Source organism: Octopus bimaculoides, chromosome 4 (genome assembly GCF_046866305.1).
Source record: "Octopus bimaculoides isolate indiv1 chromosome 4, ASM4686630v1, whole genome shotgun sequence".
NCBI classification, from domain to species: Eukaryota; Metazoa; Mollusca; class Cephalopoda; order Octopoda; family Octopodidae; genus Octopus; species Octopus bimaculoides.
In genome coordinates, this window is record NC_142931.1 from 94,583,515 (window position 1) to 94,598,976 (window position 15,462).

General features: G+C 39.5%; 2 protein-coding genes across 7 annotated transcripts in view; both read right to left on the minus strand.

Annotated features, from left to right (window-relative positions):
* The window catches only part of LOC106881212 (condensin-2 complex subunit G2), a 241,358-nt gene that overhangs the window by 71,236 nt on the left and 154,660 nt on the right, over positions 1–15,462 (minus strand). For all 6 annotated transcript variants that reach the window (XM_089351031.1, XM_089351034.1, XM_089351033.1 and 3 more), the window contains 2 exons: positions 1,684–1,854; positions 1,358–1,474 (listed from right to left, as the gene is read on the minus strand). In XM_089351031.1, coding sequence (XP_089207157.1) covers positions 1,358–1,474; positions 1,684–1,854 — 288 coding nt within the window. The remainder of the gene's footprint in view (positions 1–1,357; positions 1,475–1,683; positions 1,855–15,462) is intronic.
* Positions 8,759–14,214, minus strand: LOC149136147 (uncharacterized). Its single transcript, XM_089351035.1, has one exon. The coding sequence runs from the start codon at positions 13,945–13,947 to the stop codon at positions 12,724–12,726; it is 1,224 nt and encodes a 407-aa protein (XP_089207161.1). The 5' UTR covers positions 13,948–14,214; the 3' UTR covers positions 8,759–12,723.

Consider the following 15,462-nt stretch of genomic DNA (forward strand, 5'->3'; position numbering starts at 1 on the left):
TGGCTCCCGTGCAGGTGGCATGTAAAAAACACCTTTTTAAGCGTGGCCGTTGCCAGTACCGTGTGACTGGCCCTCGTGCCGGTGGCACGTAAAAGCACCCACTACACTCTCGGAGTGGTTGGCATTAGGAAGGGCAACCAGCTGTAGAAACACTGCCAGATCAGATTGGCGCCTGGTGCAGCCTTCTGGCTTGCCAGTCCTCAGTCAAATCGTCCAACCCATGCTAGCACGGAAAGCGGACGTTAAACGACGACGATGATGATGATGATGATGATATACAAACATACGTATGATGGGTTACTTTCAGTTTCAGTCTGCAAAAGTCACTCAGTCTTTGGTTGGCCTGAAACTATAGCAGAAGGCACTTAACCCAAGGAGCCATATAGTGAGAAGTACCCAAAACCACATGGTTAGAAAGCAAACTTCTGAATCAGACATGCCTTATCCATAAGATGCTTGAATAATCATTGATCAGTTAATCCAAATATATTTCAACTATATATGGCAAAATGTAAGTCCTAACATTATATTTGGTTGTGGAAACATAGATGATATACTAAAATATCATTGAAGTTTGGTATTAAGTATATGTAGCCATAAATGTTAAACATAGTCGAGCATGTAACAGAACAAAAGAAGATATCTAAATTCATAAATATAATGCAGTATAATGTAACAAAGTATACTTTCAGACAACAAACTTGCAGATAAAATCATAAGCACGCATGTTGGTCCATTTGTTTGGTTAAACCGGGATGCTAGAAAATGTCTAACCTTACATTTGATAATATAAAAAAGTGAAATTTTAAAAAAAACACCAAGAATACCAAATGTTTTATTGCATAAAAGCTGCTATAAATGATGTGGAAATGTGCAACCTGAATCTCTTCTAATACAGTGAATAAGCCATGAACTTGCAACACGAGTTAACAGCAGATAAAGAAATAAAATTACCTGCTGCCCTTTAAGCTGGTATTCCTTAGGTCTACTTGAAATCCAGTTTCACTGCACTTACCTTAATTAATTTACTGATTCCTACTTATTTATTAAGGTACTAGTGACTAGTAGTAGTTCAGCTCAAGCTCTTCTTTATAAATTCACTTAAACCCTGATAGCGAAATATTTTGTTGTCTTGTGGGTGATATTTGATGAGTGTATCCTTCCTTATAAAATTTTATTCATTGGCTGTCATGAAAATTTCTCAGTGACAAATTGACAAATATTTTATAACTGTTCTCAAAGATTTTTTTTTTTTTTTGATCATTTTTAAAGAAAATTACACTACTTGATCTATGTCAATGAGAAAATACAAAGAAGCATATTGCTTCTATTAAAGATATCAAACAAAAATAGTTACCCCAACATAAAGCAAGAGATTTATTCGAATATAAAGATAATATGCTGCTTGCAAGAAAGTATCATCTGCACATTGCAACCTTTTCAAGCCAACAGTCAAGCGTTGTTCTAATAAATTCTGGAAATAAAATATATATTCGATTAAAATTATTTTCAGTAAAAATTATAGTTTTATGAATATCACACATTCTAAGAGGTCTTATACCAAATCAATCAATTAATAGAACATACATTAAAATGTTACAAAAATAATTTATCTAACTGATTTACAAAGAAATTTACAAACATAACTTTTAAGGACATAAATTCAAACATTAAATAACTTACCAGCACAAATTTGAGTTGCTCCAGGATACCAATAATATTTGACTGATATTTATTGAGGAGAAGCGCACGGCAATTCGGCTGCTCTATAACAAATAGCAAGAATTTCAAAGCCAGAATAGGTTTTGGAATTACTTCTTCTCGAAATCGTACCTGTTGATTTCTTTTAGATTGCTGAAGAGAAAACAAATCAAATAAAAAATGACAAAATTTTTTCCAATTGAATGTATAGCACATAATTCAATAGCTCTTTCCTTCAAAAACAAAATTGCATCCATCTCCTCATACACTGCCTGTATGGTGCTACGTTGGATATATCATTAACTTGTTTCTGTTTAATAATACTAAATACCATAATCATTTAACATCCATTTTCCATGCTGGCATGGGTTGGATGATTTCACAGGAAATGGCAAAACAAAGAGCTGCATTGAGTTCTAGCATCAGCTTTGGCATGTTTTCTATGGCTGGATACCCTTCCTAACACCAACTACTTTACAGTGTGTACTGGGTGCATTTTTTGTGCAACTGATATTAGTAAGGTTGCCAAGTAAGTTGCTACACAGAAAAGAATGGTAAGAAGAAATTTTATAAAAGATACTTTCTGCAGCGACACTACATAATCATCTGTACAAAGTTCTGAACATATGCTGAGTAGTACAGCACACTTATCTAACAGCCATTATGCTGTACCAAGTAATATTCTGGATCATTAAACTCTTTGAGATTTTTTCCAATGAATCACCAACTTCCTTTACATTCAGAAGTTGAAGACATTTGCAACAGCACTAAATCCAAAGGATCTAAAAAGTCAAAACAGTGCCTCTTCTAAATCCTAACACAATTAAATAAAAAAACTTTATATTCATAACTATATATAAATATCAATTGGATGTCATCATCATCATCATCATTTAACGTCCGCTTTCCATGATAGCATGGGTTGGAGGACTGGTGGAACCCGAAGGCTACACCAGGCTCCAATTTGATTTGGCAGAGTTTCTACAGCTGGATGCCCTTCCTAACACCAACCACTCCGAGAGTGTAGTAGGTGCTTTTACGTGTCACTGGCACGAAGGCTAGTCAGGCGATACTGGCAACGGCAACGATCTCGCTCGAAAGTCCTTACGTATGCCACGGGCACAAGTACCAGAAAGGCGACGCTGGGCACAGGTGCCATCCCGATTTCGTTTTCACTTGCCCCAATGAGTCTTCGCAAGTTGAGTTTCATGTCCAATGAAGGAGACGACGTTGGCATGGGTGTCAGTCGTCGAATTTACTTTGGTTTTGATTTCACTTGCCTCAACAAGTCTTCGCAAGCGGAGTTTAGTGTCCAATGAAGGAAAGGTACGCATAAGTGGGTTGGCTACACCCCTGGCAGAGGCCTTGGATTTAGGTCTCACTTGGCTTGCTGGGTCTTCTCACACACAGCATATTTCCAAAGGTCTCGGTCAGAAGTCATTGCCTCGGTGAGGCCCAATGTTCGAAGGTCTTGCCTCACCACCTCATCCCAGGTCTTCCTGGGCCTACCTCTTCCACAGGTTCCCTCGACTGCTAGGGTGTGGCACTTTTTCACACAGCTATCCTCGTCCATTCTCGCCACATGACCATACCAACGCAATCGTCTCTCTTGCACACCACAACTGATGCTTCTTAGGCTCTCTGACAAGAATCAAGTTTCATACAACAGTTACATGAAGATTACCTTTGAAGAAATTCAGTGGAATAATGCAGCATTTATTTTAAAAACTGAGATTCTTGTTAGTTAATGAGACATAAAAATGATTTCATAACCAACAGGTCAACTGTCAAAATTGTCACACCATACCAAAAGGTTCAATAAGCTGTTGCACATTGTGCATATCAGAGAATATAACTTAACTCAGAAGGATAATGAATTGAAAAGGTCTGAGCTGATCTCCAAATGTCCCCACCAAAACATGTTACAATGCCCATTAGATGACACTTCACAACACAGAACTACTGGATGTATCTTACACACACACACATTGTTAAATAATGACTTAGGGAAGTACGCAATAAAGATATTGAGTGCAATACTTTATGCAGACCAATCTAGTGGCCTGTTACTCTGGATTTCCCACAATATGCAGCTGCTTCTTCACACAAGTCAGACTGAACAAAAAGATAAACCCTATCATTTTAATGGTAGAAATACTTAGGAGCTAAAAAGTGTGTATAAAAAGTGGTAGTAGTTCTTCCTAAGGCTTGAAATTTTGAAGTGTGCGGGATTACTTCATTACTTTGACTTCAGTTCTCAACTGGAAATTATTGATCCTGAAAAGATGAAAGGCAAAGTCAACCTAGGCAGTATTTGAACACAGGGTGTGAAACCAGAAACACCATTAAGTATTTTGTCCAGTGTGCTAATGATTCTACCAGCTCCCTGCCTTTCTGATAATAATATGATAATCCCTTCTACTTTAAGTAGAAGGCCTGAAATTTAGGGGGAGCGGGTAGTCAATGATATCAACCCCAGTGATGAAAAGTTGCTGAGGTTGACTTTGCCTCTCAGAATATAAAGATGGGTAAAATACCACCAAGCATTTTGGAAGTTACTGAAAGGGATAATTGCAATGGTAGTTATTGACAGGTATAGTTGTGAATAAGATGTCCAAACAATTGGATGCGAAAAATATTCTTCCTGATGAACAGAAGAGTGGTAAACAAAAATGTAGAAGTACCAAAGATCATTTGCTAATTGTTGAGACAGTACTAAAAGACTGCAAAAGGTAAATTAATCTGGCAATGACATGAATCAACTACCATAGGGTGTATGATTTGATCCCCACTCATGGATTAGAGACAGGAATTCAAGACAGGATGCCCCTGGGAGCTCCTCTATGCTGATGACCTTGCGCTAATTGCTGAGTCACTATCAGAACTAGAGGAGAAGTTTCAGGTGTGGAAGCAAGGACTAGAATTGAAGGGCCTTAGAGTCAACCTAGCTAAAACCAGTCCTAATAAGTAGGAAGGTAGACAAAACACAGTTCAGTGCTCTCTGATCTTATCACCAAGTATCTTTCATAAGTTTCCAACAGTATTATGGTCAGGGTTCTGAGCTGGACAACACATCACAGTAATGTTTTCAGCTTCAAACACCTTCTTAGCTATCAGGGCAGTTTCTTGCATAAAGATTGGCTAACAAGTTGGAGATGACCTCATAGCTAACACAACATGTTGCAGAACAATGATTTTGTATATGGCTGCATTCAAATCACCATGAAACTGGATCAAAGGCACAACATCTGCTGCAGAAATCATTCCCCATATCATAAAACCTCCACCTCCAAACTTCACTGATTTCTTCAAGCATTTAGGGAGCAATGTTTCATCTTTGCAATGTTTCGCATGCTGTCTTCCATCTGACTCAACCACACTGAACTTGCTTTCATCACTGAAGAATACTCCCAACCAGCTGTCATCTGTCCAAAGTACATGCTCATTGGCAAAGACAACCCTTGCCTTTCAGTTTGCCATATCAGTAAGAGGCTTAATGGCAGGGAACAGGCATGAAGTCCATTTATTCCATGCTGTATGTCATAGTAAGGTTAAGAAATCCAATTCCATCTCCTCATTTCTTTCGTTACCCACTATCTTATCCAAATGTTCTATTGTTTCCTCTACTGTAGCCCTATTTCTTGAAGATTTCACCTCTCTCTCTCTCTGTTTTGTTACCCACTATATTTTTACTTGCCCATACTATGTCTGTATCCTTGCTTTCCCATGTTGATTGTTAATTAGCGGCTTTCGCTTTGCTTGTAGATATGTTACACCATCTTTAGCTAGGGAATAGGGCATCCATATTGTTTCATCCTTCGTGTTGTGCCCTCCCATCCCAAAGCCACCACCTGTACTGGAAGTCTTCTTCCTAGCACCTCTAATGTTTACCTATACGGAACACTTCCCCTCCATACCTATCTAGTATCTATCTCCCAGTAAACAGTGATTGTGAAGTGAATAAAATGACAGTGAAGTGTATACAGGTTGAAACCTATGTATATGTCTACGATATCTGCCAAATGCACACGCGCTTTCTTTTCAAATGCAAAATGCTGTCCCTCGTTCATGAGTCTCACCAGCCCACTTAATTTTGGCACATTGAAAGGTAGGTCTGGTGAGATTGTTGAGATGCTTGAATGGAGGTGTGTAGATTTGTGTTGCATCCAAGATGCTAAGGTGGAGACAAAGTTCTGCTAGGTTCCTCACAGTGATGGAGTTGGGGGCATGGGTATACTCCTTGCTGGGAAATGGGTTGATAAGGTAATTGAGGTACTCAGAGTCAGTAATAGACTACTTAAGCTTAGACTAGTGCTGCAATATCGATTACAATTACAGAGGTATCAAAATGTTAGATCAGGAAATGAAAGTCAGAGAGAGGACCAGAGCCCAACTAATTAGGGAAAGTGTTAGTTTAGATGAGATGCAGTTTGGGTCTGTGCCGAGAAGAACCACAGATGCAATATTTCTGGTAAGACAGCTGCAGGAGAAATACCTAGCCAAAGATAAACCTCTGTACTTGGTTGTTGTTGACTTGGAGAAAGCCTTTAACAGGCTTCCCTGATTACCTGGTGGGCAATGCAGAAACTAGGGATAGATGAGTGGTTGGTGAGAGCTGTACAAGCCATGTACAAGGAAGCTGTCAGTAAGGTGTTGGCAACGAGTATAGTGAAAAATTTCAGGCAGAAGTAGGGGTTCACTAAGTCCTCAGCCTCCACTTTAAGACAGGCTGTGCCTGGGAGCTCCTTTATGCTGATGACCTTGCTCTTATAGCTGAATCACTACCAGAACTATAGTGGAAGCAAGGTCTAGAATCGAAGGGCCTTAGTTTTAGTAAGTAGGAAGGTGGACAAATCACAAATCCCTTCGGGTAAACAGCCCTGCTTAATCTGTAGAAAAGGAGTAGGTAGAAACTCCATAAAGTGTAGCCGGTGTAAACTATTAACAACATAAAAGGTACAGCAATATGAGAGGAAGGTTAACAGGGAAGATAGTTTTTGTGTGTGGAAGGTGCACAGGTAAAATAAACACCAAAAATATACAGAATATACATTCCATCACATGCCAGGAAGTAAAACTAAAAGTAGTTGATAGTTTCTGTTACTTAGGTGACCAACTTAGTAGCTGGGGTGGATGCTCTGAGAACATAGCTGCTAGAATAAGAATAGGTGGGGCAAAGTTCAGAGAGCTCCTACTTCTGCTGGTAATAAGAGGTCTCTCCCTCAGAATAAAAGGCAGATTGTATGATGCCTGTGTGCGAACAACAATGCTACACAGCAGTAAAACATGGACTGTGACTGCTGAGGACATGCACAGGCTTGTAAGAAATTGAGCTAGTATACTCCACTGGATGTGTAATGTCAGTGTGCAAGCACGACAGAGTGTAAGCATCCTGAGAGAAAAGTTGGACATAAGAAACATCAGATGTGGTGGGCAAGAGAGACAACCGCACTGGTATGGTCATGTGATGTGTATGGATGAGGACAGCTGTGTGAAGAAGTGTCGACAAGCAATTGAGACCTTTAGCAATATGCTGTGCTTGAAAAGAGCCATCAAGCCAAGTGAGATGGTAGTCGTGGCCAATGCCAGTGTTGCATAACTGGCCCATTAAAAGCACCCTTCAATCATTAGGCGATATGCTGAGCTTGTGAAGACCTGTCAAACTGAATGAAATCATAGTCATGGCCAATGCTAGTGTAACATGACTGGCACCCGTGCTGGTGGCACATAAAAGCACTGTTCGAGTGTTGGGCCTCATGGAGGCAGTGAAAGAAGACCAAGGTCTTTGGCAATTTACTGTGCTTGAGTTGACCTGTCAAGTCAAGTGAGACCTTAGTCTTGGCCGATGCCAGTGTCAGGTCAATGGCACCCATGCCAGTGGCATGTAAAAAGCACCCATTAAACTCTCAGAGTGGTTGGCGTTAGGAATGGCATCCAACCGTAGAAACCTTGTGAAATCAGATTGGAACCCAGGGCAGCCTCCTGGCTTACCAGTTTTCATTTAAGCTGTCCAACCTGTGCCAGCATGGGAAGCAACGTTAAATGAGGATGATGATGATGATGAATCATTTCCTACAATATTTTTTGTAATAATGAACATACTTTGAAGTATATACAGTAGAAATCTCATTCAGAAAAATCAAGTAGAAATTTAAATATCTTTAATTTTTATTTTCATTTTCTAATTTTGGCTACCACTGTATATATATACATACACAATTATCTAAATATATATATATATATATATATATATATATATATATATATAATCCTTTGTCTCTTTGTCTCTTCCCAATGTATTCTCAAACGGCTCATCCAAATCACATCAAATTTTACATGGTAATATTATCAATGAGTGCCAACATGTAATTTTTTGAAGATTAAAACAATGCAACGTTGGCACTGGTTCTGTATTACGTGTCAAAACTCAAAGCATAAAAGTGAAATAATAACATCTTATATTGTAATGTGATATATTGTTTCACTTTTATACTTTTAATTCTAACAATGACATCACATTGTGTATCTGTCAGTGAATGTATGCATGAGTGTATGTCTCAGTGTGTGTGTTTTTCCACATTAGGTACATTATCAAACACACTATATCTTTCACTTTTATATTTTTACTTTTTTAATTCTCACCACCACCACTACCACCACGTATGACTGTATGAGTGTGTAAATGACTCAGTGTGTGTCTCATTCTACATTAGGTATGTTATTAAACACACTGTATGTATGTGAGGGCTGGTTAACCATGACGACGACGTCACATTTTGTATATGACTGTAACTGTCTGTGAATGTATGTGTGAGTGTATGAGTGTATATATGTCTCTCTGTGTTAGGTACATTATTAAACACACTATAAGTTTCACTGTTATACTTTTAATTTTAATTCTAACCACCACCACTACATTACATTTTGTATATGACTGTGTATCTGTCTGTGAAAGTATGTGAGTGTGTGAGAGTATGAGTGTGTATATGTCTCACAGTGTGTGTGTCTTTCCACATTAGGTACGTTATTAAACAAACTGTATGTATGTGAGGGCTGGTCAGTGTCAATACCAAATTTTATTTTCATTTCGATCAAGACAATATAACACTTCATAGAGATAATCTTTCTATGTGCAGAGATGTACTTACATAGCAAGTGACATGATCCGAGATCATGTGCTTGGAACATATATGTACACAACTTTTGACGGAGTAACAGTTATCAGTACATAAACATAGACATACACACATGCAGACGCGTCTACACCCATGCATACATACATACATACGTATATGCATGTGCATTTACACATATACATACATACATAAACACATATATATCATAAACTAAATGTTATTTCTCAGATGCAACACAAAGTTTTATCAGTGAATAGGTCGCAGTTTCAAAGCAACAAAAATGTTTTGACACAAATGAAATTTAAATGTTGAAGTGAAACTAACGGACTTTGTGTGTTCTTGAAAGGCTTACAAACATCTTCCACACTGCCCTCTTTCTATTGTCAACAGGACATTTTATACCATGATGACAATGGCATCACATTTTGTATATGACTGTGTATCTGTCTGTGAGTGTATGTGTATAAGTGTATAAGTGGGTATATATCTCATAGTGTGTGTGTGTATGTGTGTCTTTCCATGTTAGGTACGTTATTAAACATACACACGCATCTACACTTACATATACATAGTGATGACTCTTTTTACTGGTTTACTTATTTCAGTCATTTGACTGTGGCCATGCTGGAGCACCGCCTTTAATCGAGCAAATCGACCCCAGGACTTATTCTTTGTAAGCCTAGTACTTATTCTATCAGTCTTTTTTTCCAAGCCACTAATGCTTACACCTTCCCTTTCCTTAAATGTGAAAGGTTGATTGCCCCCTTATACTTTGAACCACTATATAAGGGACAAATAAAATCAGAGACAGTTAGAATTCAACCTAGAATTAATTAGTAGCCTGCTAGCCTTGGCTATGTCAAGATGGATTTTTATGTATTCTTCTTCCCACTTAGATTTTAAATGTTGCCACAATAGTAATATGTCCATTCTGCTGTAATTTTCTATATTCTTGTGCAGCTGAAATTTGCTCTGCACTTTGCATTTAATGTAATGCTCGCATTACTTAAATAAATGGAGTAGCATGAAACGTGCGTACTGCAATAACCTTTAAAATTCATGTTTTTTTTTATTTTTGATCACCTTGTTTTTTGGAATTGTTTGGATAATACCATACTATATTCTGGTGCCTAAACTTAAGTGCCACATTCAATTTTGAATCTAAATCTTTTATATGTGTGTGTGTGTATGTATAAAGAAAGAAAAGGATAAAGAGACCAATGGCAAAGTTAGAATTATATTTTATGGATAAAGTCTTACAGCTGTTTCAGGGAAAATCCAATGTATCCCTTCATCGGAGACGGTAATAGTAGAAATGGATTATTGCATCTATAAGAGGAGATTTGTAGTAAGAAGTGAGAGCGATGCGCAGAAAAAAGAACAAAGAAGAAACAGTACTTGGAGTGTAGCTCCATTCCAGCAGTAAACATCCATGTAAAAAATCCTTGTGGGTATTTTCCAGAGATAATTGTAGTAGCAAAGGTGGATATATATCATATTGTATCTGCAGGGCTCTTCCAAGAGAAGACCAGCTACAGACAGTGTTTGACCCTGAGATTTGTTTATAGACATGGCAAAAGTCACACGAAGGGAAGGAACGTCTGCTCCTGATGGCGTAAGAGGAATTCTTGGAATAAAGACATCATCCCCTTTTGCACATCCAGAAAGAATGGTAGCCTGATAACGTGTGACATCATTTTCTTTATCACGAGTCGTGTTCCATTGCAATGTCTTGGTGGTTCCAGATTGCAGAGCAGCATAACAGGTGTTCCAACTTTAAGTGATAATATGTGGGGAGGTAGTCCAGGAGGCTCCAACGAATTGAGAAATTCAGGAGGATAGTTCACCACTTCATTTGTATCTGGAACTGTATCAACAGACTTGTAAGTTTGAAGATTGCTGGGAAGAGAATGCATCAGCTGTTGATTAATTTTTGTAACAGCTACATTTTTTGGAGCTAATATTGCTCTTTCACACAGCCAATTGTGATTTTGGTAGTTTTCTTTGAAGTTGGGAAAGACTTTGTGTTTGAGATCATCTACAGAATTAACAACAGAGCAAAATGGCCATACTTTCATACAATGTCCTGATGCTGCCTAACTTCTGCAAGGAGAAGCTTTGTTATAAATGTTTTTCCTGTCCCTCCAGGAGCATCGAGGAAGAAGATTTGTCCATCACATTGGCGTACACTGTTAATAATAGTTGTGTAGGCCTGCAGCTGGTCCGGAAGTAATTTATGCTTGTTTTCAGCAATGTAGTTTGAAAGCGCTTGAGTGTTGTAAGAGGTTTCACAAATGACAGCAGTGGGAAGGCTATTTGACCCTGACCTGAATGTTTGTGGCAGGCCATATGTGGACAATTCATTATCACCCAGTGTGGCAATTCTGTCTTCAATGTCAATGAGAGTTTTGTTGTAGACTTCATTGCTGATACCCTCCATGTTAGGATAGAGCCGTTGGGCTTGCTGTTGAAAGTCTTCAGCCAGGTTGTCCCTGTACTTGAGCCATAGAGTTGCAGGATCACACAGTTCCTATGTTTGTAGTAATACTGCAAATAGTGCCCTGAGACGTTTAGGTGATTGTGATAAAGCAGCCTCTCTCAAAGTTGCATCCCATTGTGCACCATCTTCCAAAAGTCCTTGTTGATAGCAGGCTTCTCTGTATGTTGTGCAGACATATCCATGAACGGTTTTTAGGGCCTGGAAACACGTGGGGCCTCTAACCTCATGCAGTAGTAGGCGGAGGTAGAAGCACTGTTGTTGAGTGGGATGTACTGTGTATACTCGGCCAAGGCAAGTGTCAAACTTAATGCCAGGGTATCCATGAACATTTTGACCTGCTTTCCTTGGGGTCCATTGTTTTCCATTCCAAGTGTAGTACGATGGAATCTGTGGATACAGTAAGGTTTGAGTGAATGGATCAACTTGACAGAGCTTGAAGAATGCAGTGAGTGTGCTATCCCTTGGTTGCTCTGCTAACAGAGAAGCATTAGCATTGGTGAAGTAGACTCTTTGACCGTTTTCCAGGTGCACTGCAAGCTGTTGAATGGCGAGGTGTCGTTGGTGAAGTGGAAAGCCGAAGATGCGCCAAAAAGCCTCGTTGCTACTTATGTAGCGTACCACCTGATAGTGCGTCACCTCATCCTGGCAGTATTGTTGTTGAAGTGCAAACATTGCAACATCAGAACCCTTGTTCGCAAAATGCAAACATACTTGATGGACTTAATGGAGTTGCAAAAGTTAACGTTAATGTGGGCATTGAAAATCTGACAGGAGTGGGCAGTAGGGAACAATCCATCTATTATCAACAGCATGCTGTCGGATAGTTGCTGTGAAACCGCCGTCTTGTGGTTTTCTCCGTCTGTATGATGGATACCCATCAGCACCTGTCTGAGTTTCTTGTAGGAACTTCCTTGGAAACTTTTTTGAACATACGCTGTCTTTCAAACATGGTGAGTTAATGTTGAATCCACGCCCACATGGACCATGCACCATGTTTGCTTTAACTATGTCGTATAGTACCTTGTCTAAAGCTGGATCAGGAAGTTCTGCAGAGATTATGTTGTTGATGTCAGTTGATTTGATCTTCCTTGAGAGCCAAAGCAGGATATGAGCATGTGGAAGGCCCCTTTTTTGCCATTCGATTGTGTACATGTCACACTGTATGGGTCCGAAGATTTGCCCTTTTTTGATGAGGTCCATGAGAATAATTAATTTCAGATGGAAAACTCGGGCGAGGAGGTCATGCCTGTCTTTAGGCTTTTGACCGAAGAAGAGTTCGGTCTGAATCTCCTTCCACTTGGGATTACATGTGAAAGTGATGAATAAGTCAGGCCTGCTGTAATGGCGGACAAAGGTCATTGCATCCTGTGTTCTTTCATGCATATATCAGGGACTTCCAGTGAATGTGGAAGGCAAGATGTAAAGTCTTCCTATGCTTGTTGGAGCAGCATCATTGTTGATGGCATCTCGGAGATGGATGTAGTTGTCAGAGTGCAATTTTTGTTGATGCGATCTGATGAAACACAATCTCTCAGATTCCATTCTTGCACACATATCAACTGCAAATTGATGAAACAGATCTCGAGACTGGTGGAGGTGATTACAGGAGTTGTTTCGTGTCATAAATCGGTATGAGTAGAAGTCCATGCAGGATACTTGCTTGTTGAGATATTCATGACGATTTTGTGGATGTTGCTGTGGTATACCGATGTGGTAGCCATCCTCACCGTAAACAAACAGAAGTGGATACTGAAGTGTGTTGTATGATCTGTGTGTTTCTGTAATTCGTTGGAGGGTGGTGTCACGTCGCCTAAGGACAATGTCTCTGGGATTGTGCTGTTCACCGTGAAGGAGTACAGCTATTTCATTGCATGTGGGTGCATTGTAGCGGCCTGCATGTTCTGTAGATGGTCTTTTCTGAGCATCTATGACAACATTGAAATTAGAAGAAGCTTCTGTTTCCAAGGCATACTTGAAGCTGCATACGTAGCTGTTTGTCTGGTGCAGCAGGTCTTGCAGTTGCATTATCAATTGAAATTTAGTGCCATTGGAAATGGAGTTTCGTCGGGTGGCTTGTTCATGTAAATTACCTACAAAGTACAGTTGAAGGAATTGAGGATCTTTATTTTCAGCAGGTTCGAGCAATCCTATCCTATGGTAAACCTGTCCCTGCACTTTGAAAGTTGGCATAAACCCACCTTCTTGAACAACATTAGCGCCGAAAGATGTCATTTGGAATGCACAATTGTACTTGCGGATGTTAATTAGGAAATGTTTCGACTCTGTATTTGTGCCATTGTAGAGTGACTTTAACAGCTGTGGTGGATCCTGCAGGGGAGTGGGGTTAACTTTTCCATTAGCACAACACATAGCAGGAGTTTCTCTGGACCACTTATTAGCATTGCAGAAAGAGCAAGTGATGGACATATCTCCAATATTTATATCTGGGTGGCCATCATATTGAATGTTAGGGTTGTAGCTGAAAGCCTTTAATAACCATCGTGAGTTGCATGGCGTTGAAAATCCTCGTTTATGAGCTCTTTGTTGAATGGAACTCTGCAGCATAATATATGTTTGTTGTAATGTCTGGGAAGCTCGCACAGCAGCCATGTTGGCAGCATTCCTGAGCAGTCGTGTAGTGCGTTTTTTTTTCTTCTCTGCAGCTCGTGCAGCAGCAGTTGAGGCAGCATCAGCAGTTCGTCGAATTTGACGCTGGTGTAGAGTCTGTGCAGCTCGTGCAGCAGCAGGTGAGGCAGCATTAGCAGTTTGTTGAAGTTCTGCAGCTTGTGCAGGTGAGGCAGCATCAGCACTTCGTCGAAGTGTACGCTGGTGATCTGTTTGGAGTGCTCTTGAAGTGGCTGTACGTTCAGCATTTTGTGATCATCTAATGTCAGTTTTGAATGACAATTCATTTGCCCTTCTTGCTGATGATGTTGCAGCTTTCGCAGTTTTGCGTCCAATTGAAGAAGTCTTTCTTCGGGGCATGATCTAAAATAAGTATGATGAAATGCAGTGAGTACACTGTTAAGTGTGAAATAATAATGGAATGGCTATTATGTAAGTGTAGATAAGTTGCAAACTTGCAAATGCTGCAGTAATAATGAAGTGGTATTAGAACGGTAAATGTGTCAAATAAGATGATGTTAGTGTTATGACATGAAACTGGAAACAGTTGTGAAAGGCATGGCGAGAGAAATGGTAATAGCAAAGGAGAAAGTGTTAATGAAATGCGTTGGGAAAGTTATCGTTTGTGTGGACATGAATTTTGGGTGCTGTTTGTCAAGGCATGTCTGGTCTGTCGTATAGATTGGATAAGGAAAGGGTTAATGAAAGAGCAATTGGATGAATTGATTAGGTTTGTTTATTTGTACTGGTGTTGTTGAAGCTGCCGTTGATGCTGCATGTGAGTGTAGGAATGGTTATAGGTAAGTTAGTCGGTGTGCAGGTGCACATAAAGGAAGAAGGGAAAAAGTATTGTTAAATTTGTATGTGTGCAGTGGCACGCATTTCAGTAATAAGTGAAAGAAGTGGGAGTGTTATCACTACGTATGAAGTACCCCGTTAGCCTATTGTTAATGAAAGAAATTGAAGAGAATAGGAAATGTAAGAAATGAAATGAAGAAATGTAAAAGATTGCTCGGTGGCCGCATTAGGGAAGAAGTATGGAATTATTTGGAAAGAAATGAAAATGTGGGAAGTAGGAGTCGTGACAGGGAATAGAAAAAGGAAGGTATTATTGTAGCATAATTTGAATGTCCATGATGGAAGACATATGAATGCGCTGGAAAAAAAAGAAAGAGAATTGTTGGGAGTTGCTTTGCAGGTGTACTTTTAGACATGAGCGAAATTGTTTTGTATTTGTAAGACGTCGTGCTACCACTGAAGAGGTATTTGTGAGAAGCCGTGAAGTGGTGGCACGTGTATCAGTAAGGATTGGAGAAAGTGGGATTGTTTTCGGCCGTTATGAAGTACCCTTTTCTCCTGTTGTTGAGGAAAGAAATTGAAAAGAAATGAAAATGTAAGAAATTGAGTGAAGCAATGTGTAGTGGAGTCACCCAAAATGTGGTGGAGTCACCAAAATGTGGGGGAGTAATGTTGTATGTTTGTGTTATCGTGTCAGGGTGC